The 26,061-nt window shown below is 42.6% G+C and overlaps 1 protein-coding gene across 1 annotated transcript; it reads left to right on the top strand.

The window, feature by feature from the left end:
• Nucleotides 1-1,993: 1,993 nt before the first annotated feature.
• tnfrsf21 (tumor necrosis factor receptor superfamily, member 21) lies at nt 1,994-24,522 on the top strand. Its single transcript, XM_076037605.1, has 6 exons — nt 1,994-2,389; nt 6,233-6,926; nt 9,388-9,951; nt 17,436-17,701; nt 20,110-20,380; nt 22,661-24,522. The coding sequence occupies exons 1-6, from the start codon at nt 2,363-2,365 to the stop codon at nt 22,888-22,890; spliced, it is 2,052 nt and encodes a 683-aa protein (XP_075893720.1). The 5' UTR covers nt 1,994-2,362; the 3' UTR covers nt 22,891-24,522.
• The last annotated feature ends 1,539 nt before the right edge of the window (nt 24,523-26,061 follow it).

Here is a 26,061-nt window from a genome sequence, read left to right as displayed (position 1 = left end):
GCGCTCTGCAAGTATTTGCTTTTCTATTTTTCAATGATGATAGAGCGCCTACCATATTGCACTTTGTGGCAGCAACGATGGATGGTCAGAAATATAACAAAGGTATACTGTAGGTGGAATGTGTAAAATTGTGTTATTGAGTGTTCTAGTGGGTGGGGGATTTTAGATTGTAGCACTCATTCTCTCTCGTCCTGCCTCAAGCTTGCCAGCGAACTACGGTAGTCTTTGCACATTAAAATGATGTTGCAAAGGTCTCTATCTAAATATGAAGTTTCAACCACGAGGCCATTGTCTTAGAAAAAATGTAATGACTCAAGACTTAAATATTATCGTGCCAGAAGCACCTCTTTGGAGCATACCGTGCCGGGAAATTGCACAAAGCTCTCACGCTACTTTAGGGCTCAGACGTTCTTGGGCATGGCACTAATTGCCCAGTGTAGGTGCGGATCCTCAGGCAGTCAGGCAACTTACATGTGTAATTGAATGTCATGTGGGACCTCTTCAAAGGAGGCTCCACCCGCTGCTCAATACAAAGGCCTTGCATGGTGAGGACTGAGCTAAGCGTCAGTGTCGCGTGTCAGCGAGCATGTGACGCCAGTCTCTCTGCACAATACCAGTCACCTGTATGTGTGATGACAGGGAATTAATGCAAATTGAGCCGTCCTGTGTGTTAAATATGTTTACGGTAAAAATGCGTTGCAAAGCGATAAAGTAAACCCATCCCATGTGACAAATAAAAACCCTGTGGTGTGGTTAGTTTGGCACAGCTAGCTTGGCTTTGGCATGATACAGTTCATGCACGAGTAAAAAAAAACAAAGTCATTAAAGTGTGCCATGTGTTTTGTGTCGTTCTCTTCCATGTTGCTCCTGCATCAGCATTTTAACTGCTGTAGCAGCATGTTGCCTTCACTTTGATTGTGTGCTGTGGAACGTCGGAATTTATGATTTAGCCGTCTATATATATATATATATATATATATATATTTTTTTTTTTACATATTTACAGCATATATGTATACATACATATATGTGTGGATGTACAAATATATATTCCTGAAGAGGAAAGATCAAGGTAAACACTTCACCTGCTTACCAGACTCTTTGAGTAATTTAAGTAAAAAAAAAAAAACATTTTCTTTTCTTTTTCTGCCTTTCATCTTGTTTGTAAAGGGGTTCATTAATACACGTATGCCCTCTGTAAATGACCTTGGTTGTTCCCGAGCCCTTGTCGGTGAGGAATGTTTAATGTCAGCTTTACTCTCAAACCGTTGGACACCACACAGGATTTCAGATATTATCTCTGATATTAAACTTTGCTGACAGACCTAATGGTTTTTAATTTGAGCCTGCCCACTAATAAAGGTCTTGTGTTTTGGCCATTTTCCACTCTTTGACATCACAAGGGGCTAATTTCCCGACCTGTGGTGACTGCTGACTGAGTTAAGGGATGAGATTAAATAGATCTTTGAAACTTAGCCTGGTCTACAGCAGAAAGGTAATTTATGTCATAACATACCCAACGTTTGTGCAACCGGATAAGTTGAGTCAGGATAACTAAGTTAATAGAATTAGAACGCCATTATTTAACCCACGTAAATATAACAAATTATTATCATTACATTGAAAATATGAATGAATATATGCCTTATCCTAGTTTCTCTCTTCGTTAAACGGCCTGGTTACTTCCGTTTCACGGGTTTAACTGAGCTCGGTCCGTAAAACGTTAAAACCCAGAGTCCCCACGTTTCAGTGGTACACACTCGAGGTCTCTCGAAAACCCGCTTTGCTAAACAGACACCAGTCGGCTAGTCCAAATGTCTTTGTGGGCTGGGTTTAGTCATAGGCTGTCAATAAAAAAAAAACAAAAAACAGAAGAACTAAAAACACGTGCTGCTCTTTAAACGGGTTCCGTGTGGCTGCGACGTGCCGTAAGCCACGCCCTTTTGCTGGCTACGTCACCGCGGCGATGTCATTGGCGCTCTGCAGCGCTGGGGAAAAACGCCGCACTGACAAAACCGCACAGGGCGAGGCGACGAGGTGAACACCCGGCGTGGCCGTCCATCATCAGCAATGGGAACGACCGAGGCGCCCTCTCCTTTGAAGCCCGCCCTGATCTCGCAGCCTCTGGAGCTGCTTTGCCGGGGGACTCGGACTATAAAGCGCCGCAGTTGAGAGAGTGTCGCTGCACCAGCTCGGCTTCCTCTCCTCATGCGAGCTAAATGGGTGGTGGTGGAGGAGGAGGAGAAGAAGAAGAAGAACGAGGATGACAAATATCTAGAGATGAGAAGTTGTTCCCGCAGAGACGGTGGTCTGAATACGGACGTTCGCTCGGGCCTAGTCGGTGCTCTGTGAAACCGGGACCATGCCAGACTTGTGCGTGTCCGCAGTGGTGAGTAGCTCCATCCAGATTCAAATCACCTTCCCTGCTTGTTTGCGTGCTATCCTCGAAGGGTTCCTCCGGCAGGTTCCTGATTTAAAGTGACAGTGCCTGTTTTTTTTTTCTGTCTCTCTCTCTCTCTTCTCCTCTCTTCCCATCCCAAATCGAAGTTTGACTTTCTTGATTAGTCCTCCTTCTGAACTGCACCCCCCCCCCCCGAATAAATAAACAATTAGATAAATAAACAAATAAAAATAGATATGAAAACATTTACTCCTGAGGAAAAAAGCACCGAATTTGCAGTGAACGGATGAAGAAACAAAGAGCAGCCAGCAGGTCTATTGTTCACCCCTACATTAGAAATGTCAATCAATTGACTTTCACTGTTGACTTACACATGCAATGCATTTTAGTCAAAGGGAAATAGTTTGTTTTCCTATTGATAATAATAATAATAATAATAATAATAATAATAATAATAATAATAATAATCAAAAGCATTTTTTTTTTTACCCCTTCGAGAGACAGAATCTTCAGAACTTCCTACTTGATAATTTCTCGAAACACAAAGATCTGCTGACATGTCTACAAAAGCTCAACCGTTTTTCTAGTTTCTGGTGGTTCTATTGATGCACTTTTTGTAACGCTGCTCCTGGCCATACAGGGAGCTGCTACCCTGTCATAAACAACACTGATAATGACTATTTTACCAAAGAATGTGCCTACTTTGTCACAGTTGCACTCTTGTTCGAGCCATTAGCTGCTGCAAAACCCATCGCAGACGTACGCTGATAACCATCCGTCCGCTATTGTCGGTGATGAATTCAGCACGGCTGACTCTAAACAGAGCTCCTCTCTCTGAGCTGGAATGAGGTGCAGCGTGAGGACACGCAGCAACAGGTGCTGCTGCGCTCTCTGCCGCGTGCTTGTGGTCGTGCGGGGAGAGGTTGCGTGGGTGTTGTGTTGACGTGCGTTAGGGTTTGTGGATTCTTCACTGAAAGAGTAACATCTGACATCCAAACATAAACACAAAAACCATCAAAAACCCGCACCTCAGTGTGTACACCTCGTTATGTAACCCAACTGAAAGGCACACGGCAGGTCGAACAATTGCATGATTGTCCTGAAACTGAAGACGCCGTCAGGGTTTTATTACACGCTGTCGATGCAATATTGTGACAGCGGCCAGCCATAAAGCTTCTTTATGCTACTCTCAAGAGAGTCGATGTTTTCTTTCAGGCAGTTTTAAAAGATCAATGCAGTATTACTGAGTGGAGGTAGACAGCACCCTCTTCATGGTGACAGCCAAGCTGTTTTTTTGGTGGCGGCCTGTGTGTGCGGCTACTTATTTTTGGATGCTTGGTTGTATCGAGTTTCAGGTTGTGTTTTTCCTTTTTTTTACATTGCTAGTAGCCCGAACTGTATCTAAAGACAACAACAAACATCAATGAAATAATAATAATAATAATGATAATAATAATAATAATGATAACAATAATTATGATAATAATAATAATACATTTATCTTACAACACTATTAATTACTTCAGTCATGGATAAAAGAGAGACTTGTGTCTACAGTCAATACAGGCCTGCATGTCTCAGATTCCACAAGACAGTAATGAGACCCATGAAGAGACTCAAGTTATGATTCAGCAGTTTTATTCCTAGCCGCACAACAGCAACTCCTGCCCAGTAGTGCATTCACAATTTTTTCTCCTCTGTTTTCTTGGGATAACTTCATATCTTCATTCATTTATATCTCGAGAAGATAAAGGACATTTACTGGAAAACAAAATGAAAATTTTGACCCCTTAGGGTTTCTGTGGTTTTTAGAGACACGTTGAGAGAAACTTTCACCGTGAGTCATTTGTAGTGGGTTGCACAATGTGTTGTTTCACTGACTGCTTGGTAAGCGGTTGAGATTTTGCCCCCTTTGTTGTCCTTTTGAAACTGTGTATTCATGTTTGTTTGTTTTTTCTGAAAGCCCATCTGCTTAGACGCATGAAGTCTGCTATGACCAAGAGTCATAACAGACATAACATGAAGGCAAGAGAGAAATTGGAATTTGATTTACCTGCCTGTCATCTGCAAAGTGTTTGAGGCCGAACGAGGCCTCCAGGCAGACTGGGCCATGTGCGTGTCATCTGCAGCCGCTGCTGGAGGTAGAATTACAGGGTGTTCTTCTCGGGCCTTCTCAGCTAGCAGACCAGGAAATACAAACCCTGGGGGATGAGGTGGGTTTTTGGAGTGCACTCACTACTCTGAGGGGTAGTGAGTGCTCTCAACACTCTGAAGTGGTGCCACGCTGGTGCTGAGATGACACAGTGACAATGACTGCCAGACCAGTGACTCCGTGCTCAGATCTCTCCTCTTGTCATTTCTGGCCTATTCTTTCAGGTGGTCACAAAAGCACCAGCTACATTTACAATGTCATCTACAACAGGTTTTTCTCGATAGAATATGCTCAGCGTTTAGCAAACCTAAAGTCCTAAGAGGTGCTTAATCCTTTACGTCCTTAACAACAAAGAGTATAATCTGTGCAACTGCAATGTCGATTTGAATGCCGCAGTCGTAATAAAGAGGACACTTGTGAGATTTGATCTGATGTGGATTTGGGTTCTCATCACCGAAACACAAATGTCAAAGATAAAAAAAATAATCAATTTACGTAAAGTGAAAAATCACAAGGTAAATAGTCTCATTACACTTCACAATAAAACCAAGTGAAATGATAGCACAGAGAGAGAATAAAATAATAATAATAAAGCAATAACGAAACATCAGAGGACAGTAGCTGCGTTTCCTTCCCCCTAGAATTGCGCAAAACTTAAATATCGCAAACAAAAGCGAACATATTTTTCGTAAAAAAGAGAATTACAGCTTATGCGCTTCACACTATTCAGTGGAAACACCTGCAAACTGCAATTGTACTTTGTCGAAATTTGAGAAATATCGCTTTTATTTTGCCAAAAACTGTAATGGAAACGCAACTACTGATAAAACAGTGAAGAATTAGAAACAAATGTATGTAATCACTGATCTGGTTCTGGAAATGTAATACACATAAATATCAAAGCAGTAAACATGGTTAAAAGAAACAGACTATGCTGGAGAAATGGTCCAATTCGACAAGGAAGTAGAAAGACTAAATGGGTGTTGTCAAGGGGGTCATTCAGCTGCTTGTGTTTTCTATCAATGTCTCACTTGTTGATCTGAATGAGAGCACTGATGTTTGCGCTCAGTTATGACCAGTGTGCTGAAAACATGCCCTGATGTTTATGGATGAGATTCTGGGAATGGACTTCCAAGAGCCGAATAGGTAGTGTGTTGACAAGGACACTTGTGTAGTTGCGAGAAAGGACCACTTTATCATTAACATAAAGTCAGTATCAAGTTAGTTATTCTTTATTTGACTGTGTGGTTTGTGCTTCCACTATTGTTGAATTCCAGCTATCCTCACACATGGCATCCGAATACTTAAAAAAAAAAGAAAGAAAAAAAAAAACTACATGAAACCGTTGTATTGTTTTGACCCAAACCCACTGCTTTTGTTCCTTGTGGGAGATTTGAGTCAGTCTAACAGAAGAATGACGTTCATTTGCGTCATCAGTTCAGTGCTTTGTCCAGTTGTGTATGTTTTGCATACAAATACAAAAAAAAAACTTCCTTTGAATTTTGTGTAAATACAAACTTGAACAAATTCCAGCACACAATGCACTTTTTTTTCCCTCCAAATTTTCCATCCTCTTTTGCAGTATTCTTTCACAAATCCTTAATCGTTTTATTGCAGTGAGCTTCAGTTACCTGTCAAGGTTTTTTATGTATGACAACAGGGCTTTCTTGTCTTCACAGTTTATATACACGGTTCTTGTGCAGACCTCAGCGCGGATTTTCCCCTCGAGCAGTCCGGCTGACCAGCCTGTCCTCTCTCCTCGTCGCTACGAGCACACGGACCATGATTCGGGCTCCAGACTAATCTGCAACAAGTGCCCGGCAGGCACATATGTGTCCGCCCACTGCACCCAAGTGGCGGAGAGGGAGTGCAGCCCCTGTCCTGAGGGTACCTTCACGCGTGGGGAGAATGGCGTCGCGCAGTGCCACCGTTGCCGGGCTCCGTGTGCTGCAGGTTTGGTCGAAAAAGCTCCCTGCGCGGCCACGCAGGACCGCGCATGTGCCTGTCCACCTCACAGCTTCCTGTCGGGAGAGAGCGGCTCGGAGTGCAGGCCCCACTCGCGGTGCCCTCCGGGGTTCAGGGTGAAGAGGCGGGGCGGCGAAACGCAGGATGTGCTCTGCAAGCCGTGCACCAAGGGGACCTTCTCCGACGTGGAGTCGAGTACGATGAAGTGCCGAACGCACACAGACTGTCAAGCTCAGGGACTGGTGCTGCTCACCCCGGGGACGAGAGAAACGAACAATGTCTGTGGACCCCCTCCTATGGACCCGCTTTCAGCCGCCCATCCAGTGCCTGTGCAGGATGTGTTAGTCCAAGAACCCATGGCTTTGTCATCCCCTCTGTTATCGTCACCGAGTAGTACCACGGGCAAAGGTAAGGGCAAACGTACTGTATCCACTCTGATATTAAACATATCCGAGTGAATTTTGAAAATGACAGTCAAGAACTCTTTCTCTTTGTTATGATTTCCCTGCTTCAAAAAAAGAAGGCTTGGATGCAATTACAGTCGAAAGTGTGTTGTGCAATAAAAGACCATGAACAAAGAGTGAAGGTCCTGGGCCCAGGTTCTCAGGGCACGGAAGGTAGCATCAATGCTGTGACCAGTGTTGTTGGGATTCCTCCATAAAAGTAATCCAACTACTGATTACTGATTAATCCTTAAAGAAGTAATCTAATTACTTCTTTAACGACTTTGTTTCATAAGTAATCAATTACTAATTACTGTAGTTAAAAAAAAAAAGATGAAGTAACAGTTGAGAATGTCTTTGTTTCCTGCTCATAACGTACAACGAACCACGATATTCTTTCATTTCGACAACAAGTACTCAAAATAATGTTTGCATTTCCAGCTGTCAAACGCAATCGCTGTTTTTTCTTTTGCCACCGCCATGCTTGTTTTGGTGCGTCGTCGCGTATCAATGACGTTGCATGCACGGCTGCATCGTCAATCTGCGACATCGTTGTTTGGGGTTGTTTTTCTAAATTTCAGAATAAGACATTTTTAGCTTGCAAAATATTTCAGAAAAGTAATGGAATCGTTGCTTGATAAAGTAATTAAGATATAATTACCAGTTTTGCCAGAGTAATCCCGTTACATTACTTTGTTACTAAATAAGTAGTTTAATTACAGTAGTGGATTACTTAGTAATAGATTACTCACCAACACTGGCTGTGACATTACACAATACATTACTTTTAATTGGTAATTATGTTCATTCTCCCCTAAATACAGACTGTGCCTGTGAGCACACAGCTTGACGTGAGATTAGACCTGTAAAATGATGCCAAGTGGACATCTTTGATCTGAAAATTGTGTACATCCACCACAACCATAGTTTATCAAGTTGAAACTGCAGTGATCATATTGTCCAGTCCAGTTTTTTTTTCCTGCAACCATCATGGCAAAGGCAATAAGGGTCAGGGTTGGTGTTATTTGGTGGGAATCGCCTGTGTGGGATTTACATCTGCAACTTAACAATACGTTGCCAGCTCCCAATCTATGGAATGTGGCTGCTGTGAATGTTGTGCTTGGAGGGAATTGGAGGTTTTGTCTTGCTTCTTGCTTCACCATCTTCTCCCCCCCTCCCATCCTCTGGCCTTTCCCTTCCCGTCACCATGCCCTCTTTTAATAAGACGGCCAGTAATTGTTCAGGATCACGTAGTATATACCCTCCCCCTTTGGTGTCCTCCACACCTATAATACTGTCACAACTGTTATTGTTGGCAAGAGATTGATAACTTTTCAGTCAGTTAATTTGACCCTGTCTGTGCTGAGGGAGTGAAAGTGGAATTGGGTATTACAACACGTAATGTCTTTTTGTGTCATGGACAGGACAGGAAGGAGCAGCTTGAGAAAGGAGTGGAGAAAACATTTATAGCAGTAACAAATTCAATTCATATTTGTATGTATTTCAATTTCTGTCTGTCTGTCTGTCTGTCTGTCTGTCTGTCTGTCTGTCTGTCTGTCTGTCGGTCTGTCTATCTCTCTATCTATAACCTAACCGACCTAACGGAGGCTATGGCTGTGTATTAAGAGTGAGCCGAACTGCACTTTCAGCTTTTCTAAAGAGCAGTAACCCATTTATCTATTTATGATCTGTTGCCATTACGCAACCCTGCACAGAGCAAGTACAGGGGAGGTGGTAACCAAATCAATACACAATCAATCATGCATAATGATGGTTACAGTTTGTTCCAATGCCCTTGACTTTTGTATTTCGTCAAACGAGCCAGTCGTCGTTTTCTCATCTTGACAGTCTCATCTACTTAAAAGTGTCCTTCTTTAATTTCTTGATTATTTCTTCCACCCAAATAAAATGTGTTCCGTATTGACTTTGCAGTGATTTAAGTTACATCAAGGAACATATTGTAGAGTGAGAAATATGAAGCTTGTCTGTTCAAGACAGTGGAGCAGAGCTTGGCACTCACCTGCATAGTTTGATTAAACATTGTGTGCAGTTTAGGGAATTCATCCTGATTTTCAATGTCAAGGTGAAAAGGAATATGTCCCTGAATTTGAAAGTCTTTGTATTTGTATTTGCAAATCTGCAAACATATCAATAGAGGGCAAAAATACATATGAGATTCTATTTTTTTCTTTCTTTATTTTACCTTCCTTGATTGTCATTTATTACCATATTTATGAATGACTATTCCTCTGTCTAAATATATCACACAACCAGCCATTAAAACCAACCTATAGCTCTGTGGACTCTAGGAACTGTTGTTTGGATTGTACAACGATGCATCTACCCAATGACTACGGAGTTATCAGGGTAAAAAGATTATTTCTCTTTCACTTTATTGACATTCACTCTTCTGTCTATTATCACAGCCACATACAGCCAGCTAGCAGCCATTCAGTTGAGGGGAAAGGACTACAATTCAAAGACGTTGCTGCAGCTTGGCTCGCCTGCTACCCTTACTCCACTTAATCAAGATCCCTCTCAAGTTCCACCACTCCGCACAAAAGAGCAACCGAGAGAAGTCCAAGAGGCACATCCAATTTCTGGCACTGTGCCACGTCCCAGCAGAAAGACCAACGGTGTTCAGGAGGGGGTAGACGCAGGTAGAGTGGATACAGGTATCACTGGCCAGGAGAGTGGAGTCGGTGGAGCGAAGGTCGTCAACTACTACAGGCCGACCCGCAGGGGATCGCCGAGGCCAAGCACTCACAATGACTTTGACATCAACGAGCACCTTCCTTGGATGATAGTGCTGTTGCTCCTGCTGATGCTCGTGGTGATCGTGGTGTGCAGCGTGAAGCAGAGCTCCCGCGTGATGAAAAAGGGGCCCATGCAAGACCCCAGCAGCATCATAGAGAAGGCCATCCAGAAGAAACCACCCGTGCCGCAAACGCAGGTCAAAGAGAAATGGATCTACTACTCCAATGGGCAGGGTAAGCGCGGATTTTCTTTTGTTTTTAAGAAAAAATGTGAGGTTTGCACTCCTAATTTTCATGTCTGTAATGTTTTCTCAGAATTTGTGTTTTGTGACGCAGTTCTCCAATGCTCTTGAAAACTCAAGACAAGTGGCTGTTTGTTGTAAACATTGGTGGGTAACCAAGCTGAGGACATGGACTTTATGCTGTCCACACAATGTCATGGTCCGGTGCAATGACATACATTGTATCTTTTGATGACGTCTATTCGCTTGCCGTCTGGTCTAATCAATGCTACTGTGGAAGGCACGGGCCAAAGGGGAGCAGTTTTGCTAGCAAGGGCATGCTGTCCCTGTTGTGGCACTAATGTGGTCACTAACCACTACAGAGGTTGTCTTTGTGTTCTAGTTTCTTCAGTTTAATTTTTGAGATTCACGACTGGTACTACTAGCAGTTTCCTTCCTCACTATGTATGTCCCCCCCCCCCCATCCATTTATCTTTTTTTTTTTTTTTTTTTTTTACAAACTTTTGACCTGTGTACATTGTTGCCCAATGTTTGTAGTTTTGCTCTCTTCCTTTATTCCATTCTTTAAGTTCTGTATATAATCAGAGCTGTGCTAACACTCGCATTCCACCTAATATTTGCTTAAGACTGTGAACATATAGGGCATAATTGGTTTGCCTATGTAAAATCCTTGTGCAAACTCATGATGAGGCTGATCCAGTGTGAAGGCGCACTGCACCTGCTGGATTGCATCTGTCAAACGGGCGAAATAACATGTACAATTCATTTTCCGCGGTGGTTCACATGGCAACCCTGGGGATTGGGGGCTGGGGTGCAGAAACTCTCTCAGTGTGCGATGTCACAGATGGAAGGAAGGAAAGTGTAAGCCTCGTAATTGTAGTCATAAAGTGGGCCTAACAATAGCCTAATTTGGACCAAAGGTATGGCCATCAGGCTGTCATTACCTATATGCTATCCATCTACAGTGATGTAGCCAACCAAAGCAGCTTTGGGGCTTCCAGCTTTCAAAAGTTCGAGAACCCCTCATTGAGGTTTTTGTCTCAATGAATATACAAATATGGGACAAAGAAGATGCAAATAGATTGTTCAGTGTGTGCATACCTGATAGCGGAAAGCCCTGCAGTGGCCTTTTTTTTTTTGCGTCTTCGTTTAGTACGTTTGAAAGGCAGGAATTAATTGGCACAGCTTTATTCGAAACATAGGGAATCGTAATGCTGCCGACATGGGTGTGTGTGAAGTTCCGTGTGTGTCTGCTGTGATTAAACCAAGTCACTCGTCACCCTCTCTGCACTCTTCAGGGCCTTCCCACAGAGAACTGGAATGATCAGGCTTCGGCTGCATCTCTGTTGTTTGGCTGCAAGGCACATTAGTGGGTCAATTGAGTTCCTTGCAGAGCAACCGGGCCTAATGTAAATAGGGACAGGGTGAGGAGAGATGAAGAATGTATGTGTCTGCCAGGGCTGGCAAGTTTAGGAAATTCTGTTTTGTGCAGTTGGCTTGGCTGACCACTGGATTGTTAACACAGTTTATCCATCAGCAACAAAGAAAATGTATACTCTGTTGAAATGCCTCTGAAAAGCATAAGTAAATACACAATAATACTCCATAAGTACTTGATTAATATTATTGTTACTGTCCACTGTTGCTACTCTTTTGGAAGTTTAGGGGAAAAAAAGTGTTCGTCCATGATTGGATAACAAATCCCAGTTCAGTGTTGTTGTTCTTTTTGCTTTAATCCCTCCAACATTAAGATGAACGGTTTCTTAATCTTTTCAAGGTGCATGGCTGGCTTCCTTTGAAGGCTGTAATGCGCCTTTATTAGAGCAGTTAAAACTTACCAACAGTAAAGAGAAAAGAGAAGGGAAATCGCAAAGCGCAGATCACACACACACGCAGCACTTTAGTATTTCCTCGGAATTGGTCTGGATGAAATTAAAATTTCTGCACCTCCAGAGTAAAAGTTCCTACTTCATGTGAGATAACCTATGAGATAACCTATGCACAGTTACACAGCTTTGACTTGGAAGCAACTTGGAAGGTCTTCCGCAGGGGCCACCAACCTTTTTGAACCTGAGAGCTACTTCATGGGTACCGAGTCATCTATATCATTTTTAATGACACTGATCTATGTGAAGACACCAATCACATTAAAGAGTTCTCAATAAATATCAACTATGACTTGACAAGGTTGGATGAAAATTAATCTTAGTGGTGTTATTTTTCAAACAGGCCTTTCGGCTACTCATGTGGTCCTTGAATGACTGTGACCCCCTGGAGCAGGGGGTCACATTCATTCCTTTTTATGTCTCAGTCTACTTATGATTCAATCCAATTCTTTATTTGTCATTGCCAAAATAACATGGTTATAAATAACAACGAAATGTTGTTTGTGAGCATCCAATACAACACGAAGTGCAGTCAGTGCCAAAAGTGCACAGTTGTATCAATGTCCTGGGAGGCCCAGTATTCAGTACATTGAATGTATGTGACAATAATGGCCAGCACAGCGAAAACACATAAGAACAGAGCAGCAAAAAGAGTTCAGTGGTCCAGTCCGTAGGACTGGTTCTACAGTTATAACAGCAGAACCTTAAGATATATCTGAAATGGAACTCAATGAGTGTCTAAATGTGATATTTTTCAATTTTACATAGCAATGTGACGCATTTGTGTTACAAAAATAAATGTGCAGTATGAGATATGTTACATTAGAGTATGATGAGTTTTGACTTTATGCAACGATTCATTTATTACTCCATACTATACTGTTCAGTTATGAAAGAACTGCTGCAAATTAATTATTTCAGAATAATAATGAGGGGTGCTGCTACGATAATTGGTGGGAATGGGACTAACTTGTTTGTACAGAATTATACATCTCAACTATACTAAATGAAAAACAGGAGCCAAATATTATCATGCATTTTTTTTTTGTTTTTTTTAAATTGAGATCCTCCAGATCAAGGAAGCTCGTGTCTCGTAAAGCCATATTTACAGAACACATTTCCACACGCTTTAATTTCTTCGGGGGGGAAAAAACATGAAGTAAAAGAGCATTCTATCTGCCCACCTTCTTTCCTTGTTAAATATCCGCACCGCTAATGATGCCAAGTTCGACATCCAAGCCCAGCAGGATGCCGCATGTTAGAATACACTGCACTGTGGAATACCAGGGTGGGCTAAAATAAGTAAAGCCTGCTCCCACCTCAGCCTGGGTTTGATTGTAAAGAGAATGGTCTAGGGTTGGGTTGCTGGTTTTAGGGCTATATAGCGCCTATTGTGTTCTCACAAAAAAAGGCCACACACACACACACACAGGTTTAATGTTGTGTGATCAAAACATTTGGAACGTGACTGTGTGAGTGCACTGTGCAATTTAATTAACAAGATGTTTTGTTTTTTTTTTTTGTTTTTTAAACACACACACTGCACCCTGGTTAACATCATGTTGCAAACTTCAGCATAATACTATGAGAGCTCTGGTTTCACCCCTGTATTACCACCACATCCATTTTTTGTATCATTGATAAAGTTGGAAAATGCTTTAGCAGCAGGGTTCTTGCTAGACCTACAACTCTACTGGGGCATCGTCCAGCTTTACTGGGGGCACCGTACCAAGACATGTTTAGCGGTACAATCAGTGGTGGCTGGCGCAAGTGCGCCCCACCACCACACTTAATCCCAAGTTTTTCTCCTAGTAAAAGCCGGGTCACTTTGTCAGAATTCACATTTTATTCGCACAGTTTGGACCAGTTACATTTGGCAGTATTGTTCTGCTCTGGGACGCGCTTGCATGGAACGCTTGAGGCGAGAAGAGCAGCCTCCTACCCTTCTTGAGCCATCATGAAAGGGGACGTAGGGAGCCCAGCAGCAGCAGCAACAAATGACCAATAGGAAGCTGAGATGAGGTCATCTGAGCCTTCAGCTGATTGAACCTGCTGCTCGCAGAACTAACGTTACACTCAATTTGGAGTGCGTTGGGTATTTTCTTGGCTCATGTCTCATTCTCTGATTTCATCGACAGTCACGCGTCTTCGGCGATGCAGGCGTTGTTGTGATCGCGCTTGGTATGGTCATGAGCATTGGGTAGAGACAGGAAGTACAAGGTCGCATATCCAACCGGCCTTAAATAAGGTCTTTTCAACAAGAGGCTGGGTCAGCCTTAGAGATGGGGTGAGGAGCAGGAGGACATATGTTGGGAGCTTGGAGTAGAGCCACTGCCGCAAAGCACCATAAACAGCAGACTGAGGTGGCTCAGGCATCGGATAAGGATGTCTCCAGGATGCTTACCTTTAGAGAGGTGTTCCATGCACATCCACAGAGGCCAAGGCCTCTGGGGTAGGCCTTGGACCTGCTTGGAAGGCACTGCTGGGTAGACGGAGGTCTGAGCCATCCTCCTCGGCATACCGACTGGCATATGGACTGTCCATCTATCCATTTTCGATACCCGCTTATTCCTGGGCTTAGGCTCACGGGGGTCTGCTGGAGCCTATCCCAGCTGTCATAGGGCAAAGGCAGGGTACACCCTGGCCACATGGAGACAAACAAGGACAAACACACCTACGGCGAATTTAGAGTTTCCAATTGACCTCACATGCATGTTTTTGGACTGTGGGAGGAAGCCGGAGAACCCGGAGAGAACTTGCAAACTCCACACAGAAAAGGTCTCAGGCCTGGAATCGAACCCAAAACCTTCTTGCTGTGAGGCGGCAGTGCTAACCACTGCGCCCCCAGACAAAATGCTTTCCTTAGCCTAGACAATTGTTTTTGTAACCCTGGCAGGAAATGGTAGTGTTTATTTGAATCGTAGATGCATTTTTATTGAGTTTGCAGCAAAAGTACTGTAAACAAAGTGATGTGTAACTCAAGCCTGCCTCGCTGTAGATGGATATCTGGCCACTGGATACTAAGCCACTTTGTAACATTGTCCACCCACTTGGTAATACCATATGGGTACCAAAGTTTACCTATTTAAGTAGTTTTCGCTGTCATCTGTCGGTAATCCCCTTGCAACCTTGACAAGCTCAAAAACTCAGCAATACTTCCCTTGCCAAAATGTGACTGCATCTACACGTGCGACACTTCCATTTATAAAAGGGTTTATGTTCATCTGTTTCAATACGCTTATCTTTGACTTTCCTTCTCGCCATTCGCGTCATGCTTTGTCGGGGGATTGCAAAATCTCACCCCTGCCTCTACAGATCTCCCAATGGACCCCTACTTATTTACACTGACTTCTCCCCCACTGTCTCTCACGCATCACATTTGTTTGTACAAATGTTGATAGCTATTATTACCTTGATGAGGCACCTTACCGTATGACAAAACAGGGATGGGTGCTTTGGAAACTAATCAAGAGCAAATGCACAAAGAGCCGACTCCAGCCGACTGTGTGCCCACGAGAACACACAAACGCATCCGCAGGCTGACACACTGAATCATCACGAGACTTATATAGGTCATTTAAATGTGGTGAGTTAGCAGCGAGGCAGTGCAGGGGGATTTCTCCTCGGTCTGTGCGTGCGTCAGTCCCGTCCAGCATGCGGAGGGGATTTGACACGCTTTTGAACCATAAGGGTTAACACGCAAGGTCTTCTGGATCCCCCTGGCATTCAGATTAGGTTATTAATATTATATGAAGAGGATGGGGATTTTTACGTTCATGTTGGCATCCAATCATCTCCTTTTTGAAAGCATTTTGAATTAATAAGATCAAATTATGGATACTGTCGTTGTTTTTTTATGTTGGGGCCGATCTGGCATAGCGATTTTGTTTTAGCTTTACAACTAGCAATACGGTTGAAGACAGGAGGTTGAAACCTGATATACGTTGCACATTAATCAGGGCAAGACTGAGCAAGATAATGTGACGTTTGAGTTGTGCACGAGTGGCTGGGCAGGGTATCTGCAGCAGCATGTGTGTCGGGCTCACATGTCTGTTTGTTTGCCCCTCAGCCAGTCTGCATCTGCATTCCTCCCTGTGTTTACATTTGCACACGTGAGTGTGTCTGTGTGCCGCCAGCCAAGAGTTGCCACTGCTGGCTTACAGTCGTTTAATCTCCCCCTCTTAGCCTAGATTTATGCAATTTCAATGTTTGCTACTGTAAATATTAATCAGGGATTGAACCTGATGCTCGTCAGACATGACACACAAACACACGCCTCACATTTCAATGTTATTTATATAGTAGAAAAAGAGTTGTGAAGATTGTATGTAGTAAAAATATAATACTATAATACTAATATAATCGAATAGTATGCACTGTAATAGAGATGACCAATACTATAACAGGGAAAACTGGGTATTAATTGGTTTGTGACTGGTTGATCAGTAATTTATTTTAGCAATATATAAAATTTATACCAATCAACTGTGGCCAGGAAAAACAGAGACCCACAGCAGAACTTAAGCATTCTGGCAGTTCTTCATCTTATACCTTGAATCATACCTACAACAGTCGGCTAACTTGCATTAACAGGATTAATTCCATTAAAAACATTTCTAAAAACCTGCCCTGCACCTGCTGGATGAATACAAACTGGAAGAGAATGGTATTATGGAAAATAATGGTTTAGAAGCGCAGCATGTTGTTATGCAGGTGTACTTGTTTGCAGTAAACAGTGATTATAACCGTTGACCTACAAACATGAATCCAGTAATTGCCTGACTTTTATGTCTCCCCCTCCCTCCCCCAGATATCTAATGACGGCCAGTAATTACAAGCTGTCTTTCATTGCGTTTCTTTTCCAGAGACATGTTTTTAGTTGTGGGTTTTCAGTCCTCCCCCACCCTCCCTTTAGCAAACACACTATTCAGGAACACCTTGGCATGTATAGATTATCCTTTCTTTGGGTAAAACTATTTGCAAACATGGAAAGTGTTGATAATGTTCAACGACAATGGTCACTCAGTGCAAATAAAACCAGTCAATTGCTGAAAGGTTGTCATAAGGGCATGAAAGGTTGAATGACGAGCAACTTCAAGCTTCTAAACCCAAGTAAAACTAACATTGCTGTGCTCAGGCCTGAATATTTGAACAATAAAACCACTACCAAAACATATAATTGCTTTGGATGGTAATTGCCCAACTCCTCCATTACTTCTGTAAGGAATCTGAGTCATCTTTGATCAAGATGTTTGTTTTTTTAATAGTAAAGGAAATCTGCCTTTTTCATTTGAGCAATATTGGTAAAATTCAATTTTTTAATTTTATCACTGTACTTTCCATCTACCAGGCTGTCCTATTATTATTGTCCATTATTTGGCCATACAATTCAGGTGAAAAATGTAGTAACATGTAGTTTGGTCTGTGCTAATATCTAGTTCAGGTACCTGCTCCTTAACGGTCAATAAAATAAAACAGATGCATTGGTACATTAAAAGTCACAACATCATCAAGGTACAACATCAGCCAGTAATTTCAGTTTACCATTAGGATTGGTCTCTCTAACTTTTCTTTGCCCGTCCTTTCTTAGGGGTGGACATCCTAAAGCTGGTGGCGGCTCAGGTTGGCACCCAGTGGATCGACCTCTACCAGCTGTTGGCCAACGCCACGGAGAGAGAGATGACGGCCTTTTCCAACGGCTACTCCTCCGATCACGAGCGGGCGTACGCCGCACTGCAGCATTGGACCATAAGGGACGGCGAAGCCAACCTGGCGAAGCTAATCAACGCTTTGCACCGGCAACGTCGCATTGACGTGGTCGCAAAGATACGCTGGGTCATGGAGGACAACCCACAGGTAGGCTGGATTTGTGTAAATTTTTTTTCTTTGCATTTCACCTGCAATCCTCCCTTTGCTCTGTCTGAGCCTGATTTACTGAAGGTTTGCGTGTGGGCAAACAGCCTAAAACAGGAGTGGTCATCACAAACATTAACCCTGTGGCAGTGGACAGATCATATGCTTGAGCGTTTCACCATTACAAACTCATTTTCGACACCTGTCCATTGGCAGATGGATGGATGGATGGATGTAATTTGAACATGACATCCATCCCTCCATCCATCCACTTCCTATCACTGCTTATTCTGCACTCCGGGTTCCAGAGTTGCTGGCGCCTATCCCAGCTGTCTTGGTGTGAAAGTGGGGTTACACCCTGGATATGTCCTTAAGTTCATCACCGGGCCAACACGGAGACACAACCATCTACAAACCCATTCACGCCGACTGACAGTTTAGAGTTGCCAATTAACCTAATGTGCCTGCCTTTGCCTGGGTGAAGCCAGAGTAACCAGAGAGAATATACACAGCCACAGGAAGAGCGCTGAAACTTTAACCCGTGGTGCTCTCGCTGTGAGAGAACAATGCTTCACACTGGAGCGCCGTGCCTTTGAATAATGCAATGTGGGCTAAAGAATGATAAGATTATCAGTAAAATAATAGATAGGCTGTTGGATTATATTTACGTGACATGGCATAGCCAGGGCAGAGATTGCAAGACTGAAGGCTCTAGTAGCCCTTTTCAAGCAGCTGCGATAATGCTAATCGCCAATATATTCATATCTGGTTTCTTTGGCTTAGCATATCACATGACAAGCGCAAGGAAAATGCAAGGACACTTGCCGAGCTAACAAGGGATCCGTGACCCATTGATTTTTACCCTGTAATTGTTGAAAACAGCCGTGTCATTACTAATGATTAGCTAAAACGAAAAAAATAAATAAAACAGTGGTCAGAAGAGAATACGGCAGCGCCCTACACATTGTCCTTGTTGACAATCTACTCTTGCAAATAACTACAGCCAAGTTCGGTTCTTTTTGTTCAAACATTTGGTTATTCTTCAATGTTCGTTTTACTCCTATTTTTTTTCCAGCAAGCATTGTGTCAGTTGTGTCGTGTTGGTGTTTTGTTCGTGCGTAAGTGTGTACAAATTAGCGTTAGCTTCACCTACCTAGGGAACTGGGTGAGCCCAGGACTGTTTGTGCTATTCCCCTCCCGCTCCTTCTTCATTTCCTTCTGCTTCTAATTTTACATGAACTTGAGAGATGGACTGGCTTGACTTCGTAAACATGTGAATTTTGTCTCTGTTGGTTTCTCTCTGCTGTGCTCGCCATGTGGTTGCGTGTTCCTTTGCTTTCTGCATTCTGCACGCTTCCTCGCCTTTGTTGCTGAGACAGAGCCTGCTTGTTCTGACGGAACACATGTTGTGTCATCCCGCTGCCCTGTGACCCTCACTTTGTGAAACACGTCAGAAGATGCAGAGAGCGATCTCTGGTGTTTCAGAACCGTGTGAACGGATCGTGCGGCAAAGTGCTTTACAGGGAAGAACTTGTTCATTCCAACAAATTGGACCTTTCCTCAAACTTATTTTCTCATCCTAATGAAACATTTTATCAAATAGTTCTGTTTACTATGTTGTGGTTCATTGAGCTAAAACATCCCCCCCCCACCCTCCCACACACGGCTCTCTTTTCCACTTTCCCTGCGAGTAGTGAATGAAATAACCTGTTGTGTCTGTGACCTTTAGGCCCCGGCAGGGCTCACGTTGCAAAAACAAGACAAGTCTCTTGAGCCCCCTCCAAAACCAGTTACTGCTGGTTCAGACCGCAGGCTCATTGCCACAGCACAGAGGGGGAAAAAAGGGAGAGAGAGACAGAGAGCAGAGACAACCGCAGGAAGTTGAAGCAACGGATTGAGGCAGTGCAGGCAAAGGAATACAAAGAACTAAATGCATAACCTTTACAAGATCTAGAGCAGCGTTTCTTAACTGGTGGGTCACGACCCAAAAGTGGGTCGCAGAGCTGTTTTGATTGGCTCTGTGGGCAGTTTCCCCCTTTTTGGATAAAAAAAAAAAAAAAAAAAAAAAGGATTTAAAAATATATATTTAGAGAGAAAATGTTGGGCATTTATTTTGCAGGACATACAATTCAATTCAATAAATTCAATCATTTATTTACTAGATATGATAGAAAATGGGCTAGCGTTTTTATTTGTGTGGAATAAATTTGGGTCGTGACTTATTCCAACTGGTGGTCCCGAAGCTCCACCAGTTGAGAACCACTGATATAGGCGAATGTATGTTGAGGTTGGAAATGTTGCAGCAGATGAAAGATAAGAAATGCAAATATGTACAACGCTAAAAGCAAATCTGTGACCATTAAACGGAAAACATTACTTTTCTTGTCTTCATTTCTCCTTTGTACGTCCAGTTTGACATCAACCAGCTGGTGACTCCAGTGAATGTAAGCCAAAGCCTCAGTCCCATCCACAAACCACTCGAGTCGCCGAGCAGCGTTGGAAGCGGCAGCAGCAACAGCGGGGGCAGCTGCGTGGGCAGGGCCAGCGTGGTCGGGGTGGAGCAGTCGCCGGTGGATCGCACCAAGGGGTTTTTCCCCGACGATTCAGAGCCCCTACTTCGCTGTGACTCCACCTCGAGCAAAGACTCGGCCCTGAGTAGGAACGGCTCCTTTATTACCAAAGGTGAGTGACGAAGCCCAGAGATCACAGCGAACAAGCACTACTAGTAACAAGTTCTACTGTGACCTTGTGAGGAGTGAGACAATTTAAGTGTTACCGGTGTTGCATTTCAAAGGAAATTGCTTGTATGCCACTTTCCCACTGAAATTAGCGAGTCGACGCAGGTTTTTTTTTTTTTTAACGCTAACAATCGCAATTGACCCCTTTCCCACTTGGGTCTGCCCCCTGGCGGCAAGCTTCGTAGTGTCCAGTTTCACGACAAAATTCAGGGAAGTAAACAACGGAGCGCAACATGGGAGCGGGTCCGGCGGTAGTCAGCGTACTTACTCGTTGGGCTTGAGACTTGAGAAGCTCGCAAATTTCTGTCTTGCCAGTGCTGCAACATGCTGAATGAATCCAGTCTGGAACGCAGACAGAGCTTTGTTTTGGTACGTGTTGTACGCCACGACTGGCGCGATATTATGACGTAGCGCATAGAACGCTCAATGTCATCATGTAAATTAGCGTGTTGGCTATAGAGGTCCCACTGCTAGCCGATCGGAGCCGAGCCGATCAAAGCTGATTTTAACCCGGTTCACTTGCCAGGTTGTTTGACGCAGGTTGGTGAGCCTTTCCCACTGCTACGAAATACCAATTGCTGGCGGGTTTAAGCGGGTTTTTTTGGCCAGTGTGAAAGGGGCTTTACAGTGCTAAATGACGCCTTTAAATCAATATAGAATTAGGGTTCAAAGACAAGAATGTTCTTTCCAACCGGCCGCTTTCACTTTGTTGTTTGTACACTGCTGCTCCCACCGAGTCCCGCTGTGTAAATACCCTTCGCTTGGGCACAATCTGCTCTGTCGCTCATCCTAGACTGAGTAACTTTTCCACCGATTCACCTCCCCCCTGGTCACGTCTCACACCTGCTCTCACTCAATCAAATTCAGTACACCTACAGCCCACCGAGTGCAATCGAGTCCCAGCAGATACAGTCAGCCAAAATAATGTATGCACACGTCAGGAAAGGAAAAACTTGCCTAAATGTTTAATTTGGACAAGTACTCCTAGTACATATAGATACGTCTTTCGAAGTTTGATCGAGTTACGATTAAACTGTTTACTGTTGTTTGATGTTTCCCCAACAGACGATGTTGTCTTCATAAATGTAGCGTCAACGAGTGTTGAGGTAAAAAACGTTACCCTAGCAGAGGTTCGCCGTACAGATAAATGTCTAGAAGCCAATGGCCACCACTTTGAGATTACATTTGGTATCTGCTGTCTACTTTTGTGTTCACTAAATCAGTCACCTAAACCTTAATAGGCTTTTCTTTTTTAAAGTTTTTCTACATCATGGTAAGATATGGCAAAATCTTAAATTGTGTTCAATGTGCCTCGAGAATTGATCTTTTTTTTTTCTTGTTTTCTGTTATATTTAAATTGTCTGTTTCAGTGGGACATTGATGTGTCACCTTTTATATATATGTATATATATGTATATATATATATATATATATATATATATATATATATATATATATATATATATATATATATATATATATATTCCTTTGGTCAAAATCTGCAAACTCAATACTCAATACAAATTTGTGGCATTTTAACAAGTGTGACTGTGTAACTGCTTGTAGCTGCAACAGCACTGTCAGACTGTTGATTTCTTCATTTGTTAATTCTGACGCACACAAAATGGGCTTCATTCCATATCAAAAATGATGCGATCAAATAGCAGTTACTGGATGTGAGGTTAATGAGTGTTTGATGCCCCTAGGTGGTTCCTTTTGGTACTGCAGTACAACTGTCATCGTGCGTATCCACTTCCTCGGGGTTCTTGAGGTTGTCCCAGCCATCTTGGACAAAAGGGAGATTATAATCTGGATGAGTTGCACAGAAACAAATTACCCTCAGTTTAGAACCTATGGGCATTGTCACCACTGTGTTACAGGATTACTTGATAATCTTAGTAATCACATAAAAATGTTCAGACTGCTTTACTGTAACAATCTTTTGTAATTACCTTGGGTTTCGGGTGTTTTTTTTCTAAATGAAATAGACTGCTGTGGAATTAAGGATGATTTGTTTTTTTGAGGTTTCTTTGAGAAAAAGTAACCCAAAAAAAAAAAAAAAATAGTCAAGGTTAGCACAGTGAAGAATCCAAAATGCGATTGCTAATTCAAAGTGTTATTTCTACATGAGTGCGTGAGTGAGTAGCTCTGTTTTGCTCCTGGGGTGTTAACCATCTTTAAAATGACATTAATCCCAATGATTTATTCTCTGTTGCCCCACCAGAGAAGAAAGACACCGTGCTTCGGCAGGTGCGCCTGGACCCGTGTGACCTGCAGCCCATTTTTGATGACATGCTGCACATCCTCAACCCCGAGGAGCTGCACGTCATCGAGGAAATCCCAACTGCTGAGGACAAGCTGGATCAACTGTTTGAGATCGCGGGAGTCAAAAGTCAGGAGGCCAGCCAAACGTTGCTGGACTCGGTATACAGCCACCTGCCCGACCTGTTGTAGCTTCGGGAGGAGGGATTAAAAGCCTTACGTGTCACTGTACGCACACGATTGTGTCGCCGGTGGGAAACGTGTGAACTCCATCCACTGAGTTTGAACATCTGGTGAGGTAGAGACTAATCACTGTGTCACATGATTCAGGCTCCAGGAACTTTTCCTTATCTTAACTGGTACTAACCTTGTACTGTTTTCTTGTGTGTGCACAGAAAGTATTTCCCCCACTGTCCCACCCTCCCAGCAGTGATGCCGTGCAGCGAAACATTAGCTGTTGTGTTAAACAATAAAAGCACTTTGTTTTTAAAAAAAATAAAAAATAAAAATGAACTAAACTCATAATACTTTTTTATATTGTTAAGCATACCTATGCGTACACCTTTTAAAGGGAGCACCAATAAAGTAATAATAATAATAATAATAATAATAATAATAATAATAATAATAATAATAATAATAATAAACAGATTATTTTCAATTGATATGATTAGATTGTAGGTATGGCTTCGTGGAAATTCCTGTAAAGTCGGTGTATTTCTGATTTTGTGTTGCTTGTGCCAATAACCCAGACTCTCATTGCCTTTAATATTCTGCCATTGCTGGACATATCGACTTAACATGGCACACTGTGCCGAATGATTGCAAGGCGAGGCATTAATCACAGACGAAAGTAAGCCTGCCGTATGTGACACCGGGCACATATGAAGCCCACTTTACAGACGAACCTTTCAGTTCATCGGTTGCCCTCAATTCTCGACACGTACCAGCTGCTTGTCCATGGTGCACATATATAGGCTTTAGCATGCGTCATGGGGATGTTCTAGTCATTGAGCTTGCCACCACTAAATGTCAGGGCTGGCCTGCTGCTCAATAACAAAAGCAATATAGCAAAACCGTATGGATACAAGGCCAAAATAACCCAAATATTCCAATACTCGAAAACTATTTACCTTACCTTATAATATTTAGCTAGCTGCCTTTCTGGGACCAAAGTCAAATATCGGAACGCTTGCGATGCATCGCTGTGGAAACCTATTACTCCCGGACAGTGATATGCTGTTATGCTAATGCTGATAAATGATACGTATGGACATTAACTTTTCAGTTAACTGTTTTAGTCTCGACAAATGTAGCTATGGTACTGTGTTCTTGACACAGTTCGGAAGTGCACGTCAGTTTGGGCGTTCCTTTTCTTGAGGTGGTACGTGCTACAACATACACTTAGTTGATATTAATATGGAGTATCAATGCACTATTTTTATTCTGAGGTTTGTGACATTCTTCATTGTTTCAGTATTGTTGACTAACTTTTCACAATTTATACCTTTGATTTGATTTTTAACAGTGTAACATGTCTTAACCTTCTATTGTGCTTTTTTTCTTAATGAGTATTTTATCAAGCTAAAACCCTGCATCCACCTGAATAAGTAAATACTTGAAAAAAACAAATCAAAAGGAAAACTAGGTTGGTAAAATGTGCATAATCCTGAGCTCTGTGTGCATTTTACATGATATTAATGTAACATTTTTTTTAAATGTACCCTGCTGGAATAATTATTTACTAAAAAAAAAAAAAAAAAGGGAAAAAAGAACAACTAGAAGGGAATGACTGTGGACTTTGCAAGGATTAAAAAACAACAACAACAACAAAAAATGCAGGAAATGGATCCAAGCGGTGCCCAATGTGAACTCACCAGTTGGCCTGACACACTACATAACAGGGTGCTATCTCCTGCATTAATGTATTCCTCAAAAGAATGAAGCAGAGTTTTCTGTGTTTTGTTTGTCCCCCGACCCGACCCGACCCGACCCGACCCGAAGCCAGAGCGTCTGCACTGCTTTGGACAGTGGATGTTGAAAGTGATGAAAATCTCAGAGATGGGAAACTGCTGGAACAATTTCTTTATGCGAGTTTACCCTCCATGTGGCTGTGGGAACTCAATCCAGCATGCAAGCGGCTTTTTAACTCCACAAAAGTCTAAAAGTGCAGTATAGAGAAATGTGACACATACATGCTTGAGAGCTTGAGAGAATGATTTTATTAAATTTCACCAGTGTATTCAGTCTGTTTACTACAATGTAACCTTGTAACCCCTTAAAAAGCAACCAATTAAAGTTGAGAAAAAAAATATTATATATTTGTTTGAATTTTGTGTCTCGTCTGCAAAAACACAATTAAAAATCATTCATTAATACGTGGTAATTCATGACCACATATTTGTACACGTGGGTATGAAATGCCTTATACAGACACTGACACTGACAGTTGGGTATCTAGGTACCCATTTTAATCATTCTCTGTCGTTGCGGATGAGTGTGATCCTGTTTAATTTAGCGCTGAGCCCAAGCATTCTTTTCCAAGGCAAAGACTACGTTTGTTCACGCTGCAGTACGCATGTTCAAACCCAAATGTGACCGCCTCAACAAGCTTCAAAACATCTCCACAATAGACCGGATACGATCACCGTTGACGGGAGTAATTTTCCACTGCCTCTGCTCACAACCGCTAGCTACTCTCGCGCACTAATCACCACACCTGCGCTCACTCGTTAATCAATCAGCACACCTGCAGCTCATCCCCTGCATTCACCTCGGTATATATTCCACAGCTCCACACTCACTTCTTCTTCTGTTCCGTGCCATTAAGAGACTCTCCAGCTTTTATCTGTTTGACTTCCTGTGCCATTTTTTTTTTTTGTTGTTGTTGTTGCTCTAAATACACTGGAACTCAACTCAACTGATAGTTCAAAATCTTTAAGTTGAGTTACAACTTTGGCAGATGCCTGTCACTAAGACTATTAAAGACTTTTGAGGCCGTTCTTCATTATTTGGTTTCTTAAACCATCACTGCAGTGTGAATTGCACAAAGTAAACACAGACGGATGCTCGGTCGAGACATAGCGCTACGGTTTGAGGACCTCACTAGATCGGTAGGGACAAACGGCTCTAAACAACCTTCTTGGTGCAAACTTTTGAAGTGGCCGCCGAATGGGCTCGTGAAATCCTGAAAAGGATCTCTACCGCCACCTGCTGTTGTAGAAAAGTGCTGAACAAGAACGTCTTTGAATTGTCATGACACAGACTCTCAGGGTTGGGTTTTCATACCTGGATTGCACAGCAGTATTTTGGGTAAAATGCCACTCGAAACAAACAAACAAAACAACTCAATTTTTTTTTTGT

Source organism: Nelusetta ayraudi, unplaced genomic scaffold (genome assembly GCF_046127955.1).
Source record: "Nelusetta ayraudi isolate G7.1 ecotype Tasmania unplaced genomic scaffold, CSIRO-AGI_Nayr_v1 ptg000052l, whole genome shotgun sequence".
In the NCBI taxonomy this organism is placed as follows: Eukaryota; Metazoa; Chordata; class Actinopteri; order Tetraodontiformes; family Monacanthidae; genus Nelusetta; species Nelusetta ayraudi.
This window is presented reverse-complemented; position numbering and strand designations above follow the sequence as displayed.